Raw genomic sequence first — 26560 nt, 5'->3', positions numbered from 1 at the left:
TTTCGATCCAGACGATATCTCTTCTACGTCACGAATCGCCTTATCGACTGAGAAGACTAGAGAGAGAGAGAGAGAGAGAGAGAGAGAGAGAGAGAGAGAGAGAGAGAGAGAGAGTGTATGAAAGGGAGGAGGACATATGTGCGTACGAAAAAACTATTGTGCGCTCCGAAAGTAACCGAGCGTACACCTTCCTGTCACGAACGTTCGATGGTCAAAACATCTGTTACCGTATCGTTTAATCTCGAAAAGTAAAGAAACCCGTAAAATAACGAAAGATGTACGTACGCGCTCGGTCTATCCGAATGGAAGCCAGAAAAGGGAAAAGAGGGAGGGAGGGAGAGAGAGATAGAGAGAGAAAAGAAAAAAAAGAAAGAAGAAAAGAAGGCGATCAGCGTGCTATCTCGCGAGTGCCTTCGAGGATGGCCTTACGTAACCGTGATAATCGCCGTTGTCAAAGCATACGGTTAGAAACGTCGAGCCTCGAAAATCTCGATCTCCGCGTTTCAACGTTCGATGACAGGAACGTACATACCGTATACGTTCTTTCTCTCTCTCTCTCTCTCTCTCTCTCTCTCTCTCTTGGGTTGCCAACCAACGTGGCTTCGCACGGACGGCTCTCCTCTTGGTCAGGGAATTTTCTACGTTTCACTCGAAACGATACATGTATATGGCCCATGGCGAGCAACGTGCGTAGAAACGTGCGTATCCGTTACGACACGCGTTCTCCGGCCACGAGATTGCGCGCACACGAACGCGAAGGCCAAGCACGCGAGCGAGATCACGTATAAACGTCGTACGAGGAGCTTGCGTGGCGTTGACGCGCGCGCGCGCGCTCACGTACAAACGTCGAAGCTAGCTGCTGCGCTGCGCTGCGCTGCGCTGCGCTGCTGCTGCTGCTGCTGCTGCTGCTGGTAGGAACGTGGTGCGTGTTTGGAAGGAGACAGCCGGACGAAGTGGAAAAGAGTAAAAAAAAAAAAAAAAAAAAAAAAAAAATGAGAAGAGGAAAAAAGAGAGAGAAAAAATGTAACTCACCCGATTCCTAAGAAAATCCTCGATGGCACGTTGCGCCGAATCCGTGAGCTTCACGAAGATGAGCGATTTGTTCTCGTGAAAATTGCTATGCGACGACAAACCATACTGGACACCTGCCACCAGCGCCGCCATTTCTCTATCTCTCGGCAGTGGCTTCTATCTCTCTCTTTCTCTCCTTCTCGTCGGTTCTCCTCCTCTTTCCCTCTCCGTCACGGTACCACACACGTCCCCCTTGTCGTAAAAGCGCACACAGCTGACGTCCTCTTCGCTCTCTCTCTCTCTCTCTCTCTCTCTCTCTCTCTCTCCCTCTCTCTTTCTCTCTCCGTCTGTGTGTCGGCACGAACACAGATTCCGCTCCTCGCCACTCCTCTCTCTCTCTCTCTCTCTCTCTCGCTCGTTCGCTCGGTCGGTCTTCTCTTCTTAACCCCGTGCCACGGAACGTGAGAACGAGAGAGAGAGAGAGGGAGAGAGCACGGAACGATTCCGTAGTGGTCGCGAGAAAACTATCTCCGCACCCGGAACTCTCGACGACGGCTTCGCCTTCGTTTTCGTCTTTCGGATAAAGATAGAGATAAAAGAGACACTCACACGTATATCCCTGAATACGTGTCGTTTCCAAAAATTTCCCTTCCGTTATTCTTTTTTTGGCCAGATCTGCGTCAAAAAAAAAAGAGATTTTTTTCTCGATATAACAATCGACAAAAAAACACGAGCGTCTTTGATTTTCTTCTCTCGTCGTCGTCGTCGTCGTCGTCGTCGCCGTCGCCGTCGTCGTGTCGCCGTCGTTGTCGTAGTCGTCGCGACGTATTGTCCGCGACGTGCCCCCCTCTCTCTCTCTCTCTCTCTCTCTCTCTCTCTCTCTCTCGCGCACGATCTGTCGTCTCTTCGTACGTCTCCGTGGGTCTTCGGTCGAGCCTTTTAGCGATACACGAATGTCTTCGTTTGTTTCTTCTATTTCTTCGGAGATTGAAAACTTTGCCTTTCCTTCTTTCTCCTTTTTCTATCCTCTATACTCTAATACAAGACACCTCTTTTCTTACCGCGCGGACCCGTTTTTCTTCTCTTCTCTTCCGCCACTCTAGGGCCTCGCTCTCTCTCTCTCTCTCTCTCTCTCTCTCTCTCTTTCTGTCTCTCTCTCCGGCGCCTCCGTCGTCGCCGTCGTCGTCGTTCGACTCTCCTTCTCCAATTTTCTCGCACACGTTTCGACAGTGGTTGACAGCCACGCGTAAACCACCCTCTCGCACGTTCCCTTATCCTCCTTTCCTTTCAACCGTCACATATTAACGCACCGATATGACTCATTTCAAGATTTTCTCGTAGTCGGCTAGGACGTATGGGAGATGGGGAAAGAAAGAAAGACGGACAGACAGACGGACAGACAGACAGACAGGCAGAGAGACAGAGAGAGAAGAGAGAGAGAGAGAGAGAGAGAGAGAGAGAGAGGGAGAGAGAGAGAGAGAGAGAGAGAGAGCAGCGCCCGTCGTTTCGTCTCAACAAACTACACGACTACACTTTCGAACGGCCACCTGGTAGGCGGGGCTTACGGGAGAGCCGTCGGCCAATCGCAATGATTAGGTAAGCACCGATAGCCCGACGACCTTGCTGTCCTCGCGCGGTCGTGGCTAACGTTCGACTGAGAGCGCTCGGTCGATTTCTTTCTCGACTCGGCGTATACATCTAGCGTCATCTTTCGCGAGCACCTTTCCATTCGTCGACCAATCCACAAGTTCTTTGATAAAAGCTCACATAGAGCGAGCTTCGTCGACCAATTGGTTTCAAGCCTTTAGGGAATATACATAGGAATTTTATCGTCTCAACATTTCCAGTATCGAGTTAACCTCCGATTCGACTTGTACTCGTTTCTACTCGTCGCTTAGCTTTTGTTCCTTCGTCACAAGATATATTTTTCTTCTTTTTCCTTTTTTCTATCGAATCGTTCGTTGAATCAATTTTGATTACTTTTACATTTACCAAATTCTATCCTTATTTTCCTTTATAACATGCTTCTTATGCATGTATTCGATCGATCTTGAAAACGTTAAACTATCCATTCGTTAGGATACAGATGAAAATATGGCCGACGGATGAAAGAGTAAATACACCAATGTCACACCATTACTTTCTTTAAATACGTTTAATTTGCGAGATTAATCTTTTCAAAGCTATGATATTAAATCAGGGAAAATCGTTTGATTGGAGAAAATACTGACTTTCGAACATAACCTCGTTGATTTTGAGTAAGAAATTTTTGTTTCTTTTTCAGGCAGACATAATCGATCCCAACAAGTGTCCCAATGAGGGGGATACTTCCAAGTAGATGCTACTAGTCATCAGACTCGTTCTTAACATTTTATCGTTCAATTCGTCATAATTACGTCGATATGCCAAATAGATACGAGCTATATGGAAATGTAAAGAGGATAAGCGTTCAATAAAGAGGATACCACCGTTACAAGTTGTCTTCGTCTTATATAGAGATCGCCCAAAGCTTTTATTTCTTTCTGCCGTATGCTTTTTTGCTCTAACAATGGATAATCCTAATCGTTGTGGATGGTAAACGACTATAAGAATATGAGAGATATAAGTAACGACGTAATAACAGGAGAAAAAGGAGGGTATAAAGAGAAAGCAAAAAAAAGCATTCAGGTTGGTAAGTTTTAATGATTTATTAGAATCTCTGGATTACCTTCCTTCGAGGCAGCCCATTTCCGATAAGAAAACCATTCTGTTTCTTTTTGCCTTATTATTTATCGCCTTATGACGCAAATCATTTTTGTTCCGCTATCCATTTAAGAGCACCCTTTGGATATGGTACATTTTACACAAATGAGGAACGAGAAAACTGTGCGAACGGACAACAGGAGAGAAATTTCAAATAAAGTTCGTTGTCTGTGTGTGTGCATATATATACATATGTCTGATATATTCGTGCCGCAATTCATATAGTCCCTCTCTCTCTCTCTCTCTCTCTCTCTCTCTCTCTCTCTATCCGTCTATATCAGTACGAGTACACGAATACATATATCCATATATCTATATATACACATACATTGACATGCATATATGTATATATACACACACGATGTAAACGTACGTACTTATCGCTTATACGCTTCTTGCTGATATTATTTTTCTTATTCGCGAAAGCGCGTTTATTATTTTCTTTGTTATTACAGAAATTCGCATCGGGCAGGGTAAACGTAGGTGTATGCCGTTACGAGAAAGCCATTTCTCGCGATCGAGCTAATAGAACGAAAGAATATAATCGAGGGAGGTACGTATGTACGAAGAAACTACAGATTTTCTCATCTCCTTTGAGATTCCATTGTCGTAATTATCCTCGCGGATCGTCGTCGTCGCCCCGTCGTCGACGACATACACCTTCTTCTACCATGCTCTCGCGAGGATCGATGGCACCTCTGGTGGTATATCCTTAAAAAAGTCTCTAATAGAAGCACAACGAACATTCGTCCTGTGTAGTTTCTTTTTCTCTTTCCCTCCCGATGAAAGGACGTTCTAAGGACGACGAAGGGGGGAGCTCGCGGCGACTCGGCTAATGGAACGCGTGCGAGACATCTCGATATTTTCTCTTCTTCGTTTCGTTTCGTTTTTCCTTCTTTTAAGCTTACAAAGATAATAGCTCTGTCTTCTTTTTTCTTTTTCTTCTTTTTTCTTTTTTTTTTTTTTTCTTTTTTTTCTTCTCAATATCACTAAGTAAATAGAAGTGGAAACGATAACGGAGGATACGGTTGGAAAAAGAGAGAACACGCAGCGTGGCGCACAAGTAACGACGATACACCGTCGATATACGTGAGTATACGAATGCGAGCTCAGACATATCGGAATTATATGTTTTTTTTCTTTTTTTTCCTTTTTCTTTTCTTTTTTTTTTTTTTTTTTTCTTTTTTTCTTCCTTTTCCTTTTGCTTTTTTCGTTCGGGAGAGCCGGGAAATCGAAATCGAATTTTTAGAAAACGCCTTCGCTCTCCTCGCCGTTTACTCGCGTTTCTCTTTCCCAAACTCTCGACTTTTGTAGGATTGCGCGAGGTAACGGCTCGGTTATGACGTACAATATCACGATCATGTATTACGTATTTATGTACAGTGGCGTGCTATGTATAATAATATGTGCAATTGTATGTGCAATATATTTATCTGTGACTGTATGGCCGATAAATGCGCTAGTATCTTACACGTGCGCGTACTTGCGTCGATATGAAAATGAAATTGCGGGTAGTCGAAGGAGAGGTATCGGTGGTGATTGAAATAGGGTAGACGGAGATGCGGCTCGTAGGATGGAGAGAGAAGCGAAGCCATAACGATTTTGAGTAAGACGCTATTCCGACTCGATTTCATTATGCGGCTTCTTTATATTTTTTTTTCAATTCGTCGCGAGATCTCTTTTACTTAATTTTTCCTTGACTTGCGATATTATCGAGAAAAAGAAAAAAAAAAAAGCTTTAACGTAGTAAGACGCAGCGAGGAGTTTGTTGACGTACCCGCGTCAATCGCACCAACTTTTTATTTCTTTACTAGTGACTAGATTTGCAGGTCATGCGATCGATACTGTCGTCCTCATCGTTCCTTCGTCATTTCATTTTCGATTCCTCGTTCTCCTCTCTCTCTCTCTCTCTCTCTCTCTCTCGATGTGTCGTTTATTCTTACAAAATAACGATATATTATAATTTTGTTTACGATATGAAACACAACGTTATGATCGAAACATCAGCCTACTCTCCCTCTCACCCTCTCTCTCTCTCACTGTCATCCAATCTGCAGATTTTTTTTTGGTCCTTTCGCCGTCGTCTATCCGTTCTTTGTTCTCTCTTTTTTACCATCATTCGCTTTGACGCACACAGTGTCACACGCATTCGCTTCTGGCATCATCTTATATATGTACAAATCACATATGAAATCATCTCGTTCGTAAAATATATTACAAGGCGTACGATCAGGAACGACTATCGCGATTTTGAAAAAACCTTCCACTGAGATCCGCGTGTTCGCGCTTAAATTTGTATTTGTCAGTTAGAAATATGCAAGTGTGACGTGAATTTTCCAAACGATTCTTCCGAAAACCGATAGTCGATTTTAAAGTCGACGCGCACTTTTTTACTTCGTTCGATAAACGAATTCTTTTAATCTTCTAAAAACTTTGATCGTTATTCGTACGTGCGAACGTGTATTCGTAGATTCGACCTTGATTATCCGCTCGTAACGCAACGATAAAAATTTGTACGACTTGTTACTCTCGATTCTCTCGTTTCTATCCATCTCTCTTTCTCTCTCTCTCTCTCTCCCCCTCTTTCTATCTCGCGATGAGGACGCTACGCGGAAGATCATTCGTCTATTATGTACGCGACGTTTATGTACAATACGGGCTACGATGCGAGAGGAATGATATGAGATTTTTATTATCGCCGACGATATGATTTATAGAAAAGAGAAAGAGAAACGCTTGGACGGGACGAAATCGGGAAAAAGCTAAATTTTTTTGACGTTCGCGTTCGATGTTTCTCGAAGGGTCAAGCTTTTCGTCCCGATATTAAGAAAGAAATAAGAATGCAACTCTTTGATACGAGTGAACGAATGAAAGTGGAACATTTATTATTAACAAAGATCGGGATCTTTATATATGTAATAGTAATCTTTCTCTCTCTCTCTCTCGCTCTCTCGCTCTCTCGCTCTCTTTCTCTCTTCTTAATTCGCTCGAAATTTGTTGTGTTAAATGTGCGTGTTTGAATCGAATACAATTGCTTTGGATTTACCTTTGTATTCGGAGACTGCGCACCGGCGTCTCGTCGTTCTTCTTTTTTTTTTTTTTCTTTTTTTTTTCTTTTTCTTTTTCTTTTTTCATTCATTATATCGAATTTACTTGGTCATCTACGCGTGAAAAAAAATGTTGATAACAACGATGATAGTTATCAATGCTTTCCGCGGGACGACAAAAATGACGACGCATCTTTGTTCGATTAGACATCATTTTCTTACCTAATGAAGCACGCAGTCATTCACATGCACGCACAGATTTTTACGCGACTCATTCGCGTTTTCCTTTCCATGAACGCTCCTTAAATACGCGATGTCCCTTTTTTGTTCTCCTCTTTCTCCCTTTTTCCCTTTACTCGCGAAGCACCGAAACTCCATCCGTTTTTTTTTTCGCTTAATACTTTTTTCTCTTTTTTCTTTTTTTTTTTTTGTTTCTTTTTTTCTTTTTAAATAATATTCGTTAGGTACATTACATACGCGTCATACGATTTTTTTTCAAGCATAGTATTGTCAACAGTTGTGTATATTTTTGTTCGTTTGTATCTTTTCTCCTCTTAAACGGCTTTTTTTTTTTTTTTTTTTGAATTCTTCGATATCGCCCTTTCAATACGCGCTTTCGATAGCTTCGAACGATCCCTGGAGTCTGGCTCGATATTTGGTTCTGCGCCTTTGCCGACGACTGTAACGCAAAAGTCCAACGTGAAGGCCCGTACGAGGTTTAGTCCTTTCGAATGCCGATTTCCCACCCTTGTTGTCTTCGAGGTAAGAGCGAAAGAAGAACGGAAAAAAAGATGGCGAAAAAAATCAACGAGGATATCATCTCATTTTGCCCTTTTTTTCTGCCACTTCTTCTTTCATCGATCTCGAGGAAAAAAGGGAAGAGACGTGGCACGGACTTTTGCGTTTCAGGTTCCTCCGTCATTATTTACTTGCTTTGTTCCTTCTTATTCTCTTTGTTTCTTCTTGCCCCGTCGATATATCATCGCGCTCCGTGTGCCACGATCGAGGCGACGCTCGTTTATTGCGATTCGCATCTTCTCAATTATCAACGTCGACTCGAGACTATTCGGACGTTAGACGATTACAGAGAGTATATAAATCTGCTCGGAATGCTCTTTAAAATGAGAAAAATATTGTAGCTAGTTAGGATTGGTTGCGTCTTATCTTCTTTTGTTCCTTCGTCGTCGTACACGTGCTCGTGCGACAAGTACCGGTGTCGTAGACGGTGAGTACGTATGCGTTTTTAACGGGGGGGGGGGGAAGAGAGGGGGGGGGGCAAGTATCACAGAATGCACGAGATATTTTCTTTTAAGCTTACGAGATATTAATACAAGCGGGAGAGTAGTTACGCGACACGAGGAAAACGGCGAAAGTGGTCCTCCTATCATTTCCTTTTCCCTTTTTTTTTCTTTTTTTTTTTTTTTTTTTTTTTTATGCCATCTCGGTATATATCTGCATCTTTTTCTTCTTTCTTTTTTTTGTTTGTTTGTTTGTTTTTTTTTGTCGTTTTTTCTTTTTTTTTGTCTTTTTTTTGTTTATATCACTAATTACGCGTACCTTAGTTAGGCGACTAGAAGAAAATAGACAGATTTCGAAAGGAGGGATGGACTCGGCGAGCCCGTCTTTCGCTCTCTGTCCTTTTCTTTCTTTTTTTCTTTTTTTCTTTTTTCTACGTTCTTCGATTGTGATCTGTTCGTTCGATTCTGAACGGCACGCGTTCGAGTTTAGGCAAGCGGAACGAAGAAACGTAAAGAAAGTAAACAGCGCGCCTATCGCAAAAATGGAGGATGATATCTCGCCAAGGAATGTCCGTAAGAATCGCGATTACGGATAAGCAAAGTATGTGTCGTGTATGTATAGAGGTGTGTGCATGTGTCCCCCATATGATAAAACTCTCTAGAAGAAGAAAATTTTGTAGAAACCGTGTAATCGTGTACCGGTCAGTGTTGGTACTTCCTTCCAAATAGTTTTTCGGCGATACGCCTTCGGATCCTAATGAATGAAAATGACAATGAAAAAGGAGAAGAAAGAGGAACGAGCCTGGAAAATACGCTCGGAGAATAAGCTCGTAGACGATGAAGAAATGAATGCGCGAGTCCGAATTCGCGAGTTTTCTCTCTCGAGTTGTTATCAACGGTAGTTCGGTCGTCGCTTCCCAAGCTCGTCGACGATTAAAACGATCGCGCGATGTACGCTCGGATACGCACAAATCTACGTACGCGCGCTCACCTTCGCTTACCCACGCATATACAAGGCGCGTACGTAAACTAGATATTCCCATACGTTCCTCGTACAAAGCCGGCCTCGCAGCTACGTTTTCAGCGTTTTCTTTTAGACACACTATACACAATACGTAAGTATATGCATCTAGACGTAACTACGTAAGTAGAAACTTTTTCAATTATAATCGTGTCGTAATCTCTGAAATTGTTTCTCTTTATTTTACCTTTATTATTACCTATCCGATCCGCACAGGCTGGACGATGTGTGGTTATCATTCGCTTCTTTTCCTAGCTCCCTTTTCGACATAATCAATCTACGCTTCGAGATCCCAACGAAGAAGCTCCGAGCGAAGAGAGGCTCCTCTCGCCCTTTCTATATCCACGACATCTCCACGAGCGAACGTTCTTTGCCACGTAAAGGTGCATTATTTTTCTTCTTTTCTTTTTTTTATCCTTTTTTCCCTTTTTTCTTCGATTACGTAAGAGAGTTTCAAGAGAGAGAGAGAGAGAGAGAGAGAGAGAGAGAGAGAAAAAGAGAAAGTCGAAGAGAGAATAGCAGTCGCGAGGATGATAGGCGAGCGGAGTTGACGCATTTTTTCCAATCGTACTCGCGCATCTGCCTTTTAGTAGAGTGTCTTTGGTTCGCATAAAAAAGCGCCTCGTCTCTTCTTCCTTCTTTAAATAGTGCTTAATATTTCGAGAAAAATCGAAGCTACGAGTATCATTGGAACGTCTTCGCCTATTGCTGGACAATTACTATGAATAAATAACGAGAGTTTCGTTTCGATTTCGGGCGCTCGTTCGCTCGTAGAGAAAGAGAGAAACTCGAAGCCAATTCGTGGATCTCGACGTGTTTCATCCTAACTTCGACTTCGAAAAAGAAGTGATAATTTTTTCTTCTTTTTTTTTTTTTTTTCTTTTTTTTTGTTCCTTTTTTTGTTCTTTTTCTTTTTTATTTTCTTTCTTTCTTTCTTTCTTTCTTTCTTTCTTTCTTTCTTTCTTTCTTTGTTTTACTTTTGTTACTCTTACGAATAAGAACGTACTTTATACATTACAATGCCTAAGTTTTTATTACTAACGGCGCGCCTTGATTGACGTCAGGACGCGCCCATTGGTCGTACGCAATGCTACATTTAAATAATTGTGTTAGAAAAATTCTTCCTCGTCAACAATATGTTTCCACGTTTATCTACAGTAAACTCTCGTCCGTTCGAACAAAACGGCCTAAGGGTTATCGTGTCTTTGCGAGCGCGGAATATCGTCTTTCGCTTATATTTCCTCCCCTCGAGCTTTCTTTACCTTATCTTCTTCTTCTTTTTTTTTTTATTTTTCTTTCGATCGCGGACCCCTTATTCGCTTGCCCCCCTCTTATTTTACTTCGATAAATCTGCCTCGTCTCGCGCTCGTTCCAAGTCTTTCAGGGGTGTCCGTAATTCTCCATTTTACAATAATTTTCCTTAAGCGCTCTCTTATTCTCCTTTTCCCTCTTACATAACGAATATTTAGCAAATATATTGCGTACTGGCAGCACTGTTTTCACTTTTTCGACTCTTCTTATTTCGTACGTACTATCTTTTCTTTCCTCGCGACACACGGCACGAAGAAAAGAATCAAACGACTCGTTCTTTCTTCTCAAAAATGACGTTTGCCTCTCCTAATGTCGTCTTATGATAACGTTATTCGTCGTCGTTGGGAACATTTCACAGTCTCCTTCGGTCGAGCTCCTCTCGAGTAGTTTGAGAATTTCCAAAAGGGACGGCAGGAATCATCCTTGGTATTACTTGATATTTTTTCTTATCGACGAGCCGAAAGAACGTTGGTCTAGCTCTGTGGCGATTGTTTGTGAGCGATAACGCTAAAACGGATCTATCTGTACGTCCCTCGTACGTGTATGTGTGTGTGTCTGTGTGTGTGTGTGTGTGAGAGAGCGGATGGGTACGCGTGGAGGTAGATGTGTATAGAGGCGTTGCACGTGTGACTCGTAAAAACGGGGAAAAGAAGCGGCGCTCGTTCGGATCCCTTTCGCGCGAAGGAAGCAGGAAAGAGGAGTAGCAATCGTTGCTCTCATCGTGATCCTAAAAATATCGAGCGGAAGGAATTCGGTCGATCGACCGGAAATTTAGCGCTTTGAGCAGTCTCGATCGTTCCTCGTACGTTTGTCTCCTTTCGGTATGGACTATAGCAAGTCGTTGATGTTGCTTGTCATTGGTAATACCATAGAGCGAACCATTCTTTTCTCTTTTTCTTTCTTGCTTGCTTGCTTGCTTTTTGTCTTTCTTTCATTCTTTCTTTCTCTCTCTCTCTCTCTCTTTCTTTCTTTCTTTCTTTCTTTCTTTCCTTGTCCTGTCCTCTTGCTTGCCCATCGTCAGACAAAATCTTGTCCGCCATCCGCCAAGACCTTGGAGCTCTTTCCAAGCTCAAAGGACGTATCGCATCGCTGTCGAGTTTAGTGCGCCGACGGTTCGCCGTTTCAAGTGGGATTTGGTAGAGGTGTTTCCTGTCTGATGTCGCTCTTTAATTTGACAAATTCCTTCGCTATCTCGTCGTTGTTTCTCTGCGAGAGAATTCGCAAAATGGTCCAACCGGTCTCGTCCATTTGAATTCGCTTGCCGAGCGACAGCCAGCACGCGCAGGAACCCTCTTCGACGATATCCTTGAGCTGCATCACCGCCACGCCGACCAGTCTGTCCTCTCTCGCGAAGCAATAATCCTTCACGCAAATGTGAAGCTCGTAAAAGTCCAATTGTTGCTGCTCGTTGCCGATCATGCTGTTAAAACCAATCGTTCGTATTAATTTATCGCAATATTGTCAACATTATAGCTATATACTTACAAGTCGAAACTTTCGTTGAATTGGGGCGACCAATTGTTGCTCTTCGATTTCGTCGATTGTTTTCTCTTTTTGCCTGTTAGATGCGGACCAATAAGATTGACTTCAACGTAAGGCCTAAACATTCCCGTAGCCAATTGCCACTTCAAATCGTTCGCAGCGACGACTGAAAATGAAGAATGAATTAGCCGTTTTCAAATCCGTTTTCTTCGAGGCGAACTTCTCTAGTCGAATTCTAATCGAATCCTTATTGAAGCGTTTAATAAGACACGTTTACCTTTGACCGTGACCTTTTGTTCGCCGGTTCCAGGATGCGTGAAGAGGTCAACCTGGATGCTAACTTCTCCCACCGAACCTTCGTCCGTACCAACCGTATCTGGAACTTGACGAGATTAAATCAGTCGTTTTCCATACACTTACGCTTAACGTACGAAAAAGTGAGAAATGAATTCTAGCCGATGAAAAGTATAGCATAAACGTGGCCATTCCTAAATGTCTATTATTTCCTTCTATATCTATAGAGAGCAGATCAACATGCTCTACGCGATATGCAATTACTTGTATCTCTCTCTCTCTCTCTCTCTCTCTCTCTCTCTCTCTCTCTCTCTCTCTCTCTCTCTCGCATCGGTCGGATGAAGACGAAGCAGGCCTACGAAGCCTTAAGGGGTTTTCATTAGAGCGAGAGTCGAAGGTAATGGAGGATCGAAGCTCCGTCTGCGGATGTTCTGCGGTTATTCGAATGAAAACGATGAAACGGACGACGACCGATTGGAGGACGGCCTGCTTCGTTCGTCTCCCAGCCTCTAAAGAAAAACATTCAAGTGTCTATCGTACAAGTATCCTTCGTGCACGCGATAGTCTCGGGGCGTCCCGTTCTTATCGTTTTGCTCGATTCGTCGTCGTCTCGTTGCTACGAGAGATAGCGATAGAAAATGCATTAATGTTTTCTCCCCTCTCATTTCCTCCCCTTCCCCCGGGAGGAAGTCTCGAGTTAAGTGGATGGGATCGGTGCGTAATTGTTTGAAAAGCATCGTAACGATACGATCTGATTTCTCTATATCTGTCTATGCGTGTTTTTTGTGAAATGGATAAATTTAGCGTTAGCAGCGATAGTGATTGTTTTTTTTTCTTTTCTTTCGTTTTGCGGTACTACATTTTGCGGCCCCTTTACAGCTATAATATACATACGTCTATATATACCATCGACCGTCCGTCGAGACGTCTTTCCAGGTACAGATAACGAAAATGGCCAGGTATATCGAGTACTTTTTCCTTGAACGGAAAATACAAAAGAAAACAAAAATTAGAATGGAAAAGACGTCTCGATGGATACGGACGAATCCAAGACTAAATCCTAAAGGAGTCGAGGTTCTAAATTCGGAAGAAATCGGAAAGAAGCGTAACCGAAGGTGGCTTTGGCAACTTCCGCACTAAGGGTTGCGTCGTGCTCTTGCGTTGTACCTTGACGACTCTCTCGACGAAGAGAGGGCTTGCTCTGGCGAAGGGGTTCCTCGAGGCTTTCCATACCCTCGGCTCCTTCGCCTTCGTCGCCTCTCTCGCTGCTCATCGAACGCTGACGCTGACGTAACGTTGACGCATCGTTCAGCGGCACTGTCCCGACAATTTTCATTTAACCTTCATGTCAATCGTACGTCAAATCGCCGATCAACCGTGTACAAATAGTAAACGCAAGCTCGAGCTTTTCAACGACGGAAAGAGTAGAAGAAACATAGAAAAAGTAGCGAATACTCGAGTTTTTAGCCTCGTTAAGTGCTCGCGGAACTTTCTTCGAGAGCGATCCTTCCTCTCGATCGCTTTATATATACGTACGTATATATATATATATATATATATATATAATATTAGAATATATATATATATACACACACACACACACATACGTGTTCCGAGGCAAAAGCCTACCTTGATTGATTTGAGAAGTAACGAAGGTCTTGATCAGGGTGTCCGTCGTCTGCGTGTAAAGGCTGAGAGCGTACCGAAGGCTCTGCAGTTCCGGAGACTTTTCGAGGAAGGCCTTTTTCAAGCCGTTCCCACCCGCATGGAAGTATTGCTTGATGGTGTCGAGGGCGACGTCGAGTACGGCGCACTGCTTCGGCGACAGATTCTTCTCCACCTCTTTCGAGATATCCTACGAAATAAAACGAGCGCGCCTCTTAAGGATTATTCTTAAACGGTTTTATTATAAAATCCATGGGGTAGTCACGAGATATTACCATGACACCGCTGAGAGCATTCTTGACGTCCGGCTTTCCGGTCATGTGATTCTTAAACAACTTTGACATGTCCTCTATCTTGGCGTTCGCCGCGAGATTCTTCGCGTTATCCGTTAGATTCTTGAACATCATCTAGAAATATCGAATTCCTGACCGATTAGCGGGACAAGGATCGAAATATGAACGATTATGTTAATAAAGTAGAAGAAAAAAGGAAAAAAAAGAAAAAGTTGCTTTTCAAATAAACGTACGCTCTTGTCCGTCATGGGCGGTAAGACGACCGTCTTTTCGAGGATCCTCATGACGATCTTCCAAAGTTCCTTCAATAATCTCTTGAGTACCGTCTTCTCGCAGGATTCGGCATATAGAGAAAGACTTCCGTCGAGAAGTACCATGAGAGGCCTCAACACCTCGTCGGCCTCGACGGCGACGTTGTTCCTTTGTTGCGCTTGGGACAAGGTAACCTGACCGCCACCTTTTATAGCCAAAAGGAGATCTCCCAGTTCTCGGACCGACGCCGTTATACGCGGCTCGAGACTCTTGGCGAAGAGCATCGCCAGGTCGTCCAGGGCGCTGTTAAGCTGCTGCTGAAGCTCCTTCAAGATGTTCGCCGCGTCCTCCTCCAATTTTTCACCGCCCATCGACTCGAACATCTTCTCCAGCTGCACGCGCAGTTGTTGGATATTGTTCATGAGGATGCAAGCCTGAAAAGAAAGAAGAGATTGGCCGAATATAAACGACGTCCTTATTTCCATTCCGTTTTTACATTACTCACGATTCGTTCCTCCTTCAAGTGGACGGGAAATTCTATTTTGACGATGTCAGAGTAAGCGACCAAAACCTTTACTATGGTCTTTGCGAATCTCTTCATGTACCTCTTCCAAATCTCCGGATCGGGACACTCGAGCTTCGAGACGACGTCAAAGCACTGGGTCAGTTGGGTAAACACGTCGACGACCGACACGCTGAAGAGAGCGTGCTCGCTGCTCTTTTGGAACTGTCGAAAGATGGCGTTTGCGCGATATAATAAAAATCATTTCCATAGAACGCGTGTTAGACAGCGTGATCACGTAACGATACTCACCCCGTCCTTCTTGTCTCTGCTAAAGGCACCGTGTAAGTATTCCAAGGAAACGTCGTCGTTCTCGTTGAGCCATTGCATGACGAACGGCTCGAACCAGGCGGGATATTCCGGCACGGCACCCTTGTAAGGTGGTACGTCTTTCACGTAATTCGTGTACAACCACTTTACCTTGAAGTGTAGATTCATATAGGCCGAGGACTTGCACAGTCTATGCTGCTCGTGATCCTCCAGGGCGTACTTCATGTCGACCGCGAACAAAGACCACATAGTGGCCGCCGATAGTTGACCGATGTTCAACTCCTGGGGGAATTGGTTCAACACGGGCGCATAGCTGTTCTTGTCCTCCTCGATAACCGAAACGATAAGAGCGATGAGCTTGTGCCAAAAGTCGAGAGAGTCCCGTCGTGGCCCGTGATCCTCCGGATCCTTTTTCGGTTCGTTCGGATCAGCCTGATATTCTCTGCTGTAGAGTTCGTAGCAATGCTCGAAGAGGAACTGATAGGTCGAACGCAAGCAAGCCTTAACGCAATCCTTGACGACGGTGCTGGCTCGTGGCGGGCTCGACAATTCCTGCACCTTCATACGGAAGAACGTGATGCTCGTAAGAAGGTCGACGGTGCTCTTCAGGTCCATCAGTTTCTCCTGGCTCGATGCTGGGAAGTTATTTCTGTACGACGAGAGATCGATCCTCAAGGAATTGTGCAGCTGGTCCAGCAATTTCACGAACTTTTCTTTCTGCGAAGGGATCGAACCGTTGGATTAAAATGTTGCTTTCGAGGGAACGAAAGGTAAAAGCAAAAAGAGATGTCTCCGTGAAAGGGCCGGACCTTTATAAATATCATCGTCGAATCTAATCAATCGTTTACGAACGATGGCACCCATATACCCACCCCAAAATTACTCGCGGCGAATCTATCGCTGGCGGAAACGGCCGAACTAGCGGTCGTGTGGGCGTAATAGGCGTTTATGTTGGCCAACAGGGTCGACATTACCGCGGGGACCCCTGGGCACAGGTACTTCGTCGAGAGGCAGTGGAAGTGTCTGAAATGAGAGAGAGAGAGAGAGTAAGGTTGAATATATCGATATAATTTATCGAACACGGCGGTTCGCCGTTAAATCACTCACGTCATGGCCTGGTAGATGCTCTCGATGCCGTATCGCATGGCAAATTCATCGACGAGTTCTTCGCCGGGCGGATCAAAGTACACTTTCCATGCGTCCTCGCCCTTTGCCTGCGGTAGGCTAACCATCCCGGCGTTCTCCTCGCATAAACTATGAAATAGGTTCTCGTGAAGGCAGGTGTATTGCACGTGATACGGAGCGACCTTTTCCTCTCCCTTGATCTCCACGCTTATGTGCAACCTGATGGCACCGGATACCGCGCTCTTGTCCGTTCTCTTTTCCAGATTGTACCAGACGTCCATCTCGCCGCTGAGCGTTCTCACCTCGATGATCGTTTGTCCAAGAAAATCGTCGCTCTCGCGCGTAAGTTTCTGTCGCAATTTCGACTTCAAATCGTTGTCCTCGTCCCAAACGCGAACCTTTATCCGATCGGACGAATTGTGACACTCGCTGCAAATCAAAATTATCTATTAATCCTATCTTTCCCTCTCCCTCGTAACCATGACGCAACCCTCACGTTTATCATCGATCTTTCCCATTCTTTTTCGCGATTTATAACGAATCGACAATTATTAATACGATCGAGTTTCGATCGACTCTGAAACCTGGATACACACTTTTTTTTCCTTCTTTTCCGGTTTCTTCTACCTACGCGCTATACACGTATAGCGATCCTCCGAACATTTTATTACTTAATCCCCTTCCCAAGCGAAAAGATCGACCAGTTTATACTTACAAGTAAAACTTTTCGTGCCAGACAGGATTGAGCTCGCGCGGCATCGTTCTCGTGCGTTTCTTCACCTTACCGACCTGGACCGTGACGTACGGATCGGACGTACCACTCTTATCCTTGGCTATTAATCCTTGAGCGCAGATCACTGTGGATACGTAGGAAAAAATGTCATTAATATGGGCAAATTTCGGCCAAAGTATCATGGCTCGCGATTCAACTGGACTGGACAAACCTACTCGATCCTATTCGACCTATTCGACCTATTCGATCGCACTGATTTTCCTCGATTCGTCGATAGACAAGAAAGTGATAGAAATTAATTACCACTAGCAAAACCGTTCTGAAAATGCTCTCTCTCTCTCTCTCTTTCTATCTCTATACACACACACATATATATATATATATATATATATATATATATATATATATGTATATATATATATATAGAGAGAGAGAGAGAGTTTGTTGCCGGCAACGTCCTTTACAACGACCTTGCAAACGTCTCTTTCTAGTCGAACCGCTTCTCTTTGTATTACATCTATACGAGCTATTCTCCTAACGTCGCGTTCCTTTTTATCCTTTACGCCTAATCCATGACCGTAAAAGAATTCGATTGGAAGGCGTACCGAGGGAATAACGGTTCGATTTTTCGATTAAAAAGTGGTTCAAAATAATCGTCGTCGCGGTATTTATTTATCTACTCTGTGAACTGCATTGAAAGGCGAAGTGAGAAGATGTTTTGTTCGTAGACGTTAAAGGATCGAACGGGGTAAAATTTTTCGATTTTTCTCGCGAGCGACTTTCCGATAATATTCTATAGTCGCGAATTCGCATGTTCTCGAATGCACATTTATAAGCACCAACATATTTTTCAACACTTTTCCTAAGCTTTTTCCTAAGGTATTATCGAGTTTTTCGAGATAGGAAAAAGTATTAAAGGAAAATAGTCTTTCTCGAGGGTTCTTATTTTTGTTCGAAAAACGATTAAGGATCGATTTTCGATTTTGAAATATTTTTCTGTCGTTTGTACTCTATTACCGAGATATATCGAGATAAACTTAGACAAATCATAGACGCACGATATCGAAGGATGCATGCAAAGACTCCACAAGAAATAAGATTGGACATTCGATGGTGTCAACATCATATGTTCAACAGGCAACACATTTTTGAAGCGTGCATAAGCTCGGCGTGAATCGTAAACAACAAAGTAGAGACACGCGTGTACGTAAATTAATTAAATCGATATATTATACGCTTGCGCGATACTGGTAGACGTATTCACTTGTGCAACGATAATGATCATAAGAACGTGCTGCATTTTCGGACAGATGGACAGACACACATGCCCCATGCTACAAACTCTTCGCTTTTCGTTCCGACGCACGATGGGGGCGACGACGCTTCCTGTCCTGTTCCTGGCAAACCTCCATCGCCGAGTGATCGCCGTGTCGATCCACTTCGCGACCTCGACGGAATACTATGTATGTCGTGTTACGTTCGTGTGTAGAAAGTGTCGTGGAAAACTTGTTTATATTAAAGCGATCGTCCTTGCTCGCCCGAATAATAATCAACGTAGGTTATATTCGTGGAAGGAATGTGTGCTCGACGGATCAACGCCCGTCTTAATGTATAGTACAGTATTACGTTGTCGATTCTATAGACCCACATATGTTTCAATATGTGTCTATTGCCCGTCCTCGGGTATGTAAAAGTCCAATTTTCCGTATTCAAGTTTTCATATCCAGTTCAAACTTTTGTTCTTCGTTCTCAAAATCAGCTGAAAATTCATTCGACGTAAAATAGATATAAAGGAAATGGAAAATGTTAAATATTCTCCCTCGGGGTTCGTCCTTTGAACGCTTTCTCATCGGTCGATTTGATATTGCGACGAAAATCATTGGTTAAATCAGAGTGCTCGTAATAACAGTATTTTTCTCTTCCGAGTAGGACCGGAGAAAAGTAGACGATCGTTATCGCGTAAAGACGAGTGAAACGATACGAATAACGGCCTTTGCCTAGCTCCTATACAATGTTTAGCTAGAGACGACGTGTGTGCATAAATATCTCGCTACTACAGCGCCATGGCAAAGTCACGTTCCCACCGATATTGGCGATTTACTTTTTACGAGAAAGAAAAAGATTTCATTCTAATTACAATTTTCATCGATTCTACCTTTTACAATTAGGGAAACCGTTTTAATATTCTTCGTGCTTGGAAATAGTACGGTCCGTGCTTTCGAAAATGGATGGTAGAAAGGGATTGGAAACATCCTCACTGGCCATGATAATACGCTTCGCTTCATTCTCCTGCTATTTTCCAACACGCGCAGAAATATTCTCTCACCATCGGTATTTCTCTTTATTCGCATTTCCGCATGATACGTCGTACGTCAACATCCACTCTGAGAATCTTTCTCTATTCTGAATGCAAGCTGTTTATCCTGGCGCCATCGGTCTCTCACTGCGCACACATCTGTCCTTTCGAGTGCAATCCTTAGCCGAATCGTTTAATTCGTGCCCAGCGAGTCAAGAGATTTGATTACTAGGGCGGAAGCGGAAATGGCGCTGACTGTTACTCCTTTCCATTTTGCCTCTTCGTCAAAGATCGAGCGGCCACGAATCAGGCACAATCCTTTTCAGAGTTCAAAGTTCTTCTCGATCGTCTGAGTTCTTCTCCATCTCTCCGAGTAAGAGGAAAAAAAATATGAAGAAAAAGAAGAAAATAAAGAGGCACGAAACTGACAATGAGAGAGATGAAAAAGAAAGAAGAGAAAAAGCTGTTGACCCGCTTCGCCACGAGGATAGCAATTACTCTAATGATCGTTCCTTCCGTTTTCTTTTCTCTTTCCACGTCTCCCTTCCCCGTCGTCCCTTCTCGGCCGTACCTTGTTATTAACCATCTAATTGGCAATAATCGTTGCGCCGGCCAAGGTGACCGTTAAACGCTCGCGATCCTCCTTAATTCTCGCGATACTCTCTTCTTCTGACTAGAAAGAGATTACTGGCCCGAGGTTTTAATTTATTTCTCCTCGTTTCTCGTTGCGAAGAAATTCGCCCGGTTGGAAGGATCGTTCCCCTTTAACATTAGCACCGACACCTATCCCGAGCATCGAGAACTTATGTAGGTGAGGTTCACATATGAAAGGCTATAGCGGCAGCTTTTTCGTCCTTACTCCGAGAAGCGCGTCGAGCTCTATCACAGAAATTCTCCTGTATCTTTACGTTGGTGTATCTTGACGTTAACCAAGAGTCTACGCAAGTATCCATGTTTTCTACGAGATTACATTCGTATAGATGTAGGCCTGTAGGACGACCGAGAAAATTGAATTTCCTTCGAATCGCTCTTCCATCTCTTGAAATTTTTCTATCTCTTGTCGTTTCCGCATATCGGCCTTTTTACTTCTCCAATAGACACGCCGATAGTTTACGTATCCTCCTTGGGATTTCAATTCCGTACGTACTGCTTTACGACGAAAATTTCCAAATTTACCGTTGCTCTGATATCTATCGTAAATTATTGTCGTTCTGGACGAACTACGCGTGGAACTTTCATAGGGTAATCACGCGTTCGCGACAAGAATCCTCGAGGTCAACGTAAACAGGAAACTATTTCGTTTATTACGGATAAGAGAATCTATCTATCTATCGAATGCCTAATTATTCGAGATAATGATTATAGAGATTATCTCATATTCTCTATCATGCGAAGATCGGAAAAAGAAACATACTTTGCGTTAACACGAGTCTCGTGTCGTCTATTAATTATACGAAACTATGTTGTATACGTTACGGCATATTCATTATACGGCTGCATTAATTACGCGCCATGAATACACATTTCTTTCTATTCATTTTTCACGATGTTATCGCGAGAAGTCGCTAGGGAAAATTCTTTCGCCCGTTCAATTTTTTCCCTTCCAAAAATTTTTCATTACATTTCTTTATCCTACATATTTGCATTACGATTCGCATGTTTCAATTATTTCTCATCGTTCTTCTTTCTTTTATCAGGACACATTTAGTATTTTCCGCTAAAGTCTCGTAAAGATAAAAGAAAAGAAAAGTCTTGGAATGTGAAACTACGTACACTTGCGCTCTTTCGATTTCCTGTCCGATCAGACTTGGCTTTTTCTCCTTCTTTCTTTCGACGTACGTCGCTCCAAGATATTTCCTGACGTTTCGCGTTCATTGGATACGCACGGCATAACTTTGAAGGCCCTTTGACACGTCTCTCTCTCTCTCTCTCTCTCTCTCTCTCTCTCGCGCGCGCGCGCGCGCGCGCGGACACGTGAAAGTATGTAGGGAGAGAATCGCGTGCCCTTACGTAGAATACACGTCCAGCGAATCGAAATCGCGAACACGTTCTCTCCTATCTCTAATCGACTATCCGAGATTGTACGAGAATCTAGCTTGCGTGAGAAAAAAAGAAAATTCCGTACGTCACCGGTGACGACGACGAAAAGAGAAAAGCTTACTATCGACTATCGTTTCGTTCGTTGGCGATCAATTTTCAAAGATTCTCTACGTGTCTAGCAAAATCGGGAAGAAGATTGGAAATTGAGAAGAGTGCTAGCGATACGGAACTTTCTACAGCGTCACTTTGCGAATGCGAAAATACCAGCGATCAAGATCGAAGGAAAAGGATAGTAGCATCCAACTACCCGTTACGTGTACGTTATCGGTCGAAAGATCTTTCGTCGAGGGAGAATCGCTTTTTTTCCGTCGCTCGAATCTCACGAAATCCGGGTGTGTCGAAGCGTGTTCGTGTCGTGTGATGGATAGAAAGTAGAAAAGATCAGTCAAAGCGATGATTCCGATCGGATCTCGATCGAATTCGTGACCGTGAAAAAGTGTTAAGATATTAGTATCGTGTTGTCACCTGTGATGGCGATCTTGCAGGACCACTTGCTGGTACCCTCAAGGACGATCTGTTCGGCCTGTTCGAGACTGTCTATGTGGGTATCCGGGTCGACTGAAAACGTCGTGCTGAAAGAAGACAATGTCCTCGTAAACGCGTCGTCCTTCGACAACCTCTCGTACCTCTTTTTCGTTTGTTCGTTTATCGCAAATTCGTAATCTGGACCCTTTAATCCTAAATGTGACAGAATGTTGAAAGAAAGAAAAAAAGACGGATACTCTGAGAGGTCAGCGAAGGACGGTGGAAGACATGTCGGTCGTTGTCGGTGACAGCCCAAACGGATTAGCTCCTCGCTAATCATCCCAAAGTCCTCCAGCAGCGGCGACGATTCGTTCGAACGTATACCGTAAGCGACGACATTCGTTAGGAGCTCGTAAAGCTAAAGCAGCAGCGGCAACAGCAGCAACAGCAACGGCAGCGGCAACGCCAACAGCGTAATATCTTTCAATCGGCCTGTTTATTTCTTTCACCCGCTGGCCTGCCACTCGGCATCCTTTCTACGCTAGCCAAAATAATACTCGCGTGCATCTACGCGCACTCGATGTTCGTACGAACCAATGGTTCTCTTGTTCGAAGGCGAGCTTAGGTCTTTCGAATGAAATTAATACACGTGGAAGAATACGCGAAGAAGATTGGAAATTGGGGACTCGGGGAAATGCGGGATTACTTATCGTTGGAAGTAATGATGATATGGGGAGAATCAAGCGGGCTTAACGGAAGGGTAACTTGGCGAGTAAAAAAAAATCGATGAATCGCGTGCAGACCGAGAAGGAACATAAACCAGTCTTTCGAGCGTGCCACCTGTTAGTTGGGTGGGATCCTTGAATTAACATCCAAGCTTCGAGTTTGACCGAGACGACGGCTTGGAATAAGAAAACTTGTTGCGTCGTTTCGGTGGCGCATCGCCAACTTGAAACTTTTGCGAGCGTTTCATTTTCGATTAAAGACAGAGCCATTCGAGCTTGGATAAACGCGTTGCATTCGTGTGTACTACGACGAGAGTTACCTTTCGAAACGTTCGATGAGCACCCAACGCATCGAAGGCCATTGGTCGTGCTTTCCTATGACAATGGCAAGTTGCCTGTATACGTTCTCGCGCATATATACATATATGTGTGTGTGTGTGTGTGTGTGTGTGTGTGTGTGTGTGGGTGTGTGTGTGTGTATATATATATATATATGTATATATAATCTAGGCGAGTGACAACAAGTTGCCAAGCGAGCTTAATGGACTTTCGATTGGATTCCCACCTCCTCGCGCGCGCGCGCGGAGACAGATGACCAACGCGTCGGTAGGACGATTCCAACGTTAATGACTTCCTCGTTACACCGTTTCCTAATAATATTCCGATAATAGCTGGAACGCGCGATGTAATTTTGACTACATTTACATCCTTTGAGGAAAACAATCTAGAATTTGGATCACGCCTTGGTAGAGTTCGTTACCGAACGTTCTCCTATGGCCCATAGGAATAGTTCGATCGACCGTGAACGGCATCGAAACGGCCTCTTTGATAACTCTAAGGTGATTATTAGGTCTCCGAGCGAGTACGAAGTATAATATTAGACATTCGGAGGACGCGTCGCATGGAATATTAATAGATTTTGTTCGCACGAGTGTCGTCTCGTTAAAACGGAATGCGAGAGAACGGGAACCGGTATCGTGTAGTCGAGAGCTATCCCTCGGGATATGAATGCTCTAACCAAGATGAACAAAATTTATACTGTTTCACGCGACGTATACATGGACGAAAGGAGGATACTCTCTATCCCATTTCACGGAAATTATTATCTTCTTATTCATGTCGTGACGCAAAGTAATACAAACTTGGAATTAATCCGCGATATAGAAGATGAGTTCGATCTACGAAAGTGGTACTATGAGAAGCTACGCCGAGGTAACCACTTGATTGAGAGGATGGTGCGGGGAAAGAGGGAGCTAGAAAGGAGAAAAATGGGAGAAAAGAACACATCGAGGTTGCCATTAGGGTGACGTTAGATATGTTGTCGTTGAATCATCGGTAACGGCTAGATAATCGCGAAGGGTGGATCTGGGAAACGTCCAATTAATTGTGCAGACTAATGGCCAGCGTTGAAAATCGTTGCATATCCAGGCGGCAAAAGGTAGGTCGCAGACGGTGACACTGTATAGCGACACTGCATGCCGGTATGCACCTAGCTGCGAGTATGAGGCTGACTCGATGAGTATTAACGAATGAAATATTATCTGGTATTTCATATTTGATTCTTTTCGAGCTAAACGTTTTCCAATGAAAATGAACATTTCACACGATATGGATTTTTGTCCAAAGTTATTTGACACGATCATCGAGTCTACGTATACGTACGTACTTATGTACGCGATAAGTAAAATATGATGACCGACCGAAGCGCGATCGTTCGCTTCTTTTATTTCGAACGATTGCTTAGACTTTGCATCGGGGAACGTTCCTCGTGACGTATAGCGCGAATTAATGCTTGAAAACGAACGATCGCCTCGTGCCTGTGACACGTCTATCGCTATACACGTAGATATACAGTGTAACGCGCATGATATATATATATATATATATATATATATATATATATATATATATATATATAAACAAGGCACGACAGAGCGCAGCAGCCGCGCGGCAGGAGCAGATATATCGCCAGACATCTGATGACAAAACGACAGCAACGATAGTAATGATAACACAATAATAATAACAGTAAACAATCAATCAGAGAATATAAATAACGATAGTGTGCGTGTAACGCATACGTAAGGAAGGGCAACGACAACCGACGGAAGTACATTTGTGTGTACGCATATATATATATATATACACACACACATATATATATATATGTGTAACTACAGCTACAATATACAGATATACACATAGAGACACACGCGTTTATATAAATATTTATGTATACAGATGAACGTTTATAGGCGTGGTGTAGAGGTCGAGCCGACGCGTTGAGTTTCGTCGTTTAGCTTACGACGAAGAGAGCTGCCAACAAACCTGTAATGGCGATCTTCGCCGACCATTTGCTCGTACCGTCCAGAACCGACTGCTTCACTGCTGACATGTGGCCCAGGTGCGCAGCCTCGTCGACCCCGAAGACTGACCTAAACTCCGACGAGACTCTCTTTCACAACTGGGCTGTGTCAACGGACCCGGTCTCGTCTTATCTCTCACCGCTTCTCGTTTACTCTTATTTCTTTCGCGAGCGCGATATTTCGAGAGACGCTTTTATCCCGAACGTATGCGCGCGCGCGCGCGCTCAGTATGTATGTTCGTACAAGAACCGATTAGCTTACGAGTTTGAAAAGAAAATGCCCAAAGGAGAACGCGGACTCGGTGAAAAACTCGCGAGCGGCAAGTTTTATCGAGAACGTGTTTTGGATAGAATAGGATCGAAACTTTAATGCGCTCTCTTTCTCTCTCTCTCTCTCTCTCTCTCTCTCTCTCTCTCTCTCTCTATTTCTATCTATCTATCTCTTTTGACCGCGAAAGAATATTTTTTCTTTTTATTTCGGTTTGCCTTCTTGAAAGTTTCCGTTTTACGAGCGTATATAGATGCTTTAGCTTTCTCGAAAGAGAACAGACTGCAGACTCGAAGAGAGAGAGAGAGAGAGTTTTGTAAAAGCTCCCCAAGTTTATACACTTTTGCTCGTTCAGGCTTTTCCCATTTGCTCGATTCAAAGAGTAAGAGAGAAAGAAAAGAGACTTGAGTTTCATAAGACGTAAACCGCATCGTTACTTTGGCATTTTTTAATGATTCACCGTGCGGAAAGTCGAGCGTTTTTCTTTTTCGTAGATATATCTCAAGCGAGTATTTTCGAAAAGGTAGACGTAAGTAGGCGTCGCGCGCGAGGCATGCGAGCTCGTTATTAACACGAAACTGCGCTCATCGATCCAACGCGCGTTAACGAGGATACGAAAATTGGACGACGAAATTTCGTCGAAATGGAACGTGGCTGGTTGACGCGCGTCTCTCGAGATGTATCGACGATCGGATCTTGCAATTTTTTGTCGAAACAAGAAAAGATGAGACGAGAGCGCGGGCTCTTAAAGAGGGAGAGAGAGAAATAAAAAGAAGGAAGAAACAGATTACGCGATCTCTCTTCTGTGATTCGTCGATCTGCTTCGTCGATCTTCTCGTCGTCGTTCATCGTCTTCGTCAAAATTCTCCTTAGCATCGAATCCAGCTAATTGATCGATCATTATTATTTTTAATGGCCGTAGGAAAATTAGTCCGTTCGGAAAGAAATTATTTTTAATGGAATAACCTAGCGACCATGCTGCAGGATTTTCAATATTTGTTATTAATTAAAGGGCAAGGATTATCGTATTAGCCGTCACGGCGATACTCTTAATGCGAGCGTGCACGCATAATCGAACTAATCGATGGATCGATCGTTAGTCATTCACGTAACAACGGGCGACGATGGGAGAAAGACAAAAGCCGGAATTTCCTCCGTACGTAATACGTACGGTTCCGAACGTTATTCCGAACTAATTAATATCGTTTCCCGATAAAGTTGCTCGGCAGGCGCGGACACTAGTGGAGCGCTTAGCGAAACGACCGGTATTACGACGATCAAATAATTAGGTGTTT

At 43.7% G+C, this 26560-nt stretch overlaps 2 protein-coding genes across 17 annotated transcripts in view; both read right to left on the bottom strand.

Annotated features, from left to right (window-relative positions):
* LOC124433007 (RNA polymerase II elongation factor Ell-like) overlaps positions 1–2666 on the bottom strand; it is a 52319-nt gene extending 49653 nt beyond the window's left edge. For 2 of the 7 annotated variants that reach the window (XR_006944409.1, XM_046982490.1), the window contains exon 1: positions 1033–2640. Coding sequence is in view for 6 of the 7 variants with exons in the window: in XM_046982490.1 (XP_046838446.1) it covers positions 1033–1164 (132 nt within the window). In the remaining variant the exon portion in view is untranslated. Of the gene's footprint in view, positions 1–1032 lie in introns of all 7 variants that reach the window. The other 5 variants (XM_046982488.1, XM_046982486.1, XM_046982487.1 and 2 more) reach the window with 5 other exon arrangements.
* Positions 2667–3673: 1007 nt separating this feature from the next.
* The window catches only part of LOC124433003, a 51692-nt gene continuing 28805 nt past the window's right edge, over positions 3674–26560 (bottom strand). For 4 of the 10 annotated variants that reach the window (XM_046982463.1, XM_046982465.1, XM_046982467.1 and 1 more), the window contains 13 exons: positions 24961–25067; positions 17029–17170; positions 16296–16742; positions 16061–16211; positions 15171–15905; positions 14862–15083; positions 14338–14790; positions 14087–14218; positions 13776–14001; positions 13314–13463; positions 12130–12234; positions 11856–12018; positions 3674–11790 (listed from right to left, as the gene is read on the bottom strand). In XM_046982463.1, coding sequence (XP_046838419.1) covers positions 11493–11790; positions 11856–12018; positions 12130–12234; positions 13314–13463; positions 13776–14001; positions 14087–14218; positions 14338–14790; positions 14862–15083; positions 15171–15905; positions 16061–16211; positions 16296–16742; positions 17029–17170; positions 24961–25067 — 3331 coding nt within the window. In that variant the 3' untranslated portion in view covers positions 3674–11492. Of the gene's footprint in view, positions 11791–11855; positions 12019–12129; positions 12235–13313; positions 13464–13775; positions 14002–14086; positions 14219–14337; positions 14791–14861; positions 15084–15170; positions 15906–16060; positions 16212–16295; positions 16743–17028; positions 17171–21907; positions 22015–24960; positions 25068–26560 lie in introns of all 10 variants that reach the window. The other 6 variants (XM_046982470.1, XM_046982472.1, XM_046982466.1 and 3 more) reach the window with 5 other exon arrangements.

The sequence above is a fragment of the Vespa crabro genome, chromosome 2 (genome assembly GCF_910589235.1).
Source record: "Vespa crabro chromosome 2, iyVesCrab1.2, whole genome shotgun sequence".
In the NCBI taxonomy this organism is placed as follows: Eukaryota; Metazoa; Arthropoda; class Insecta; order Hymenoptera; family Vespidae; genus Vespa; species Vespa crabro.
Note: the sequence above shows the minus strand (reverse complement) of the source record. Positions and strands in the feature narration are given on the sequence as shown.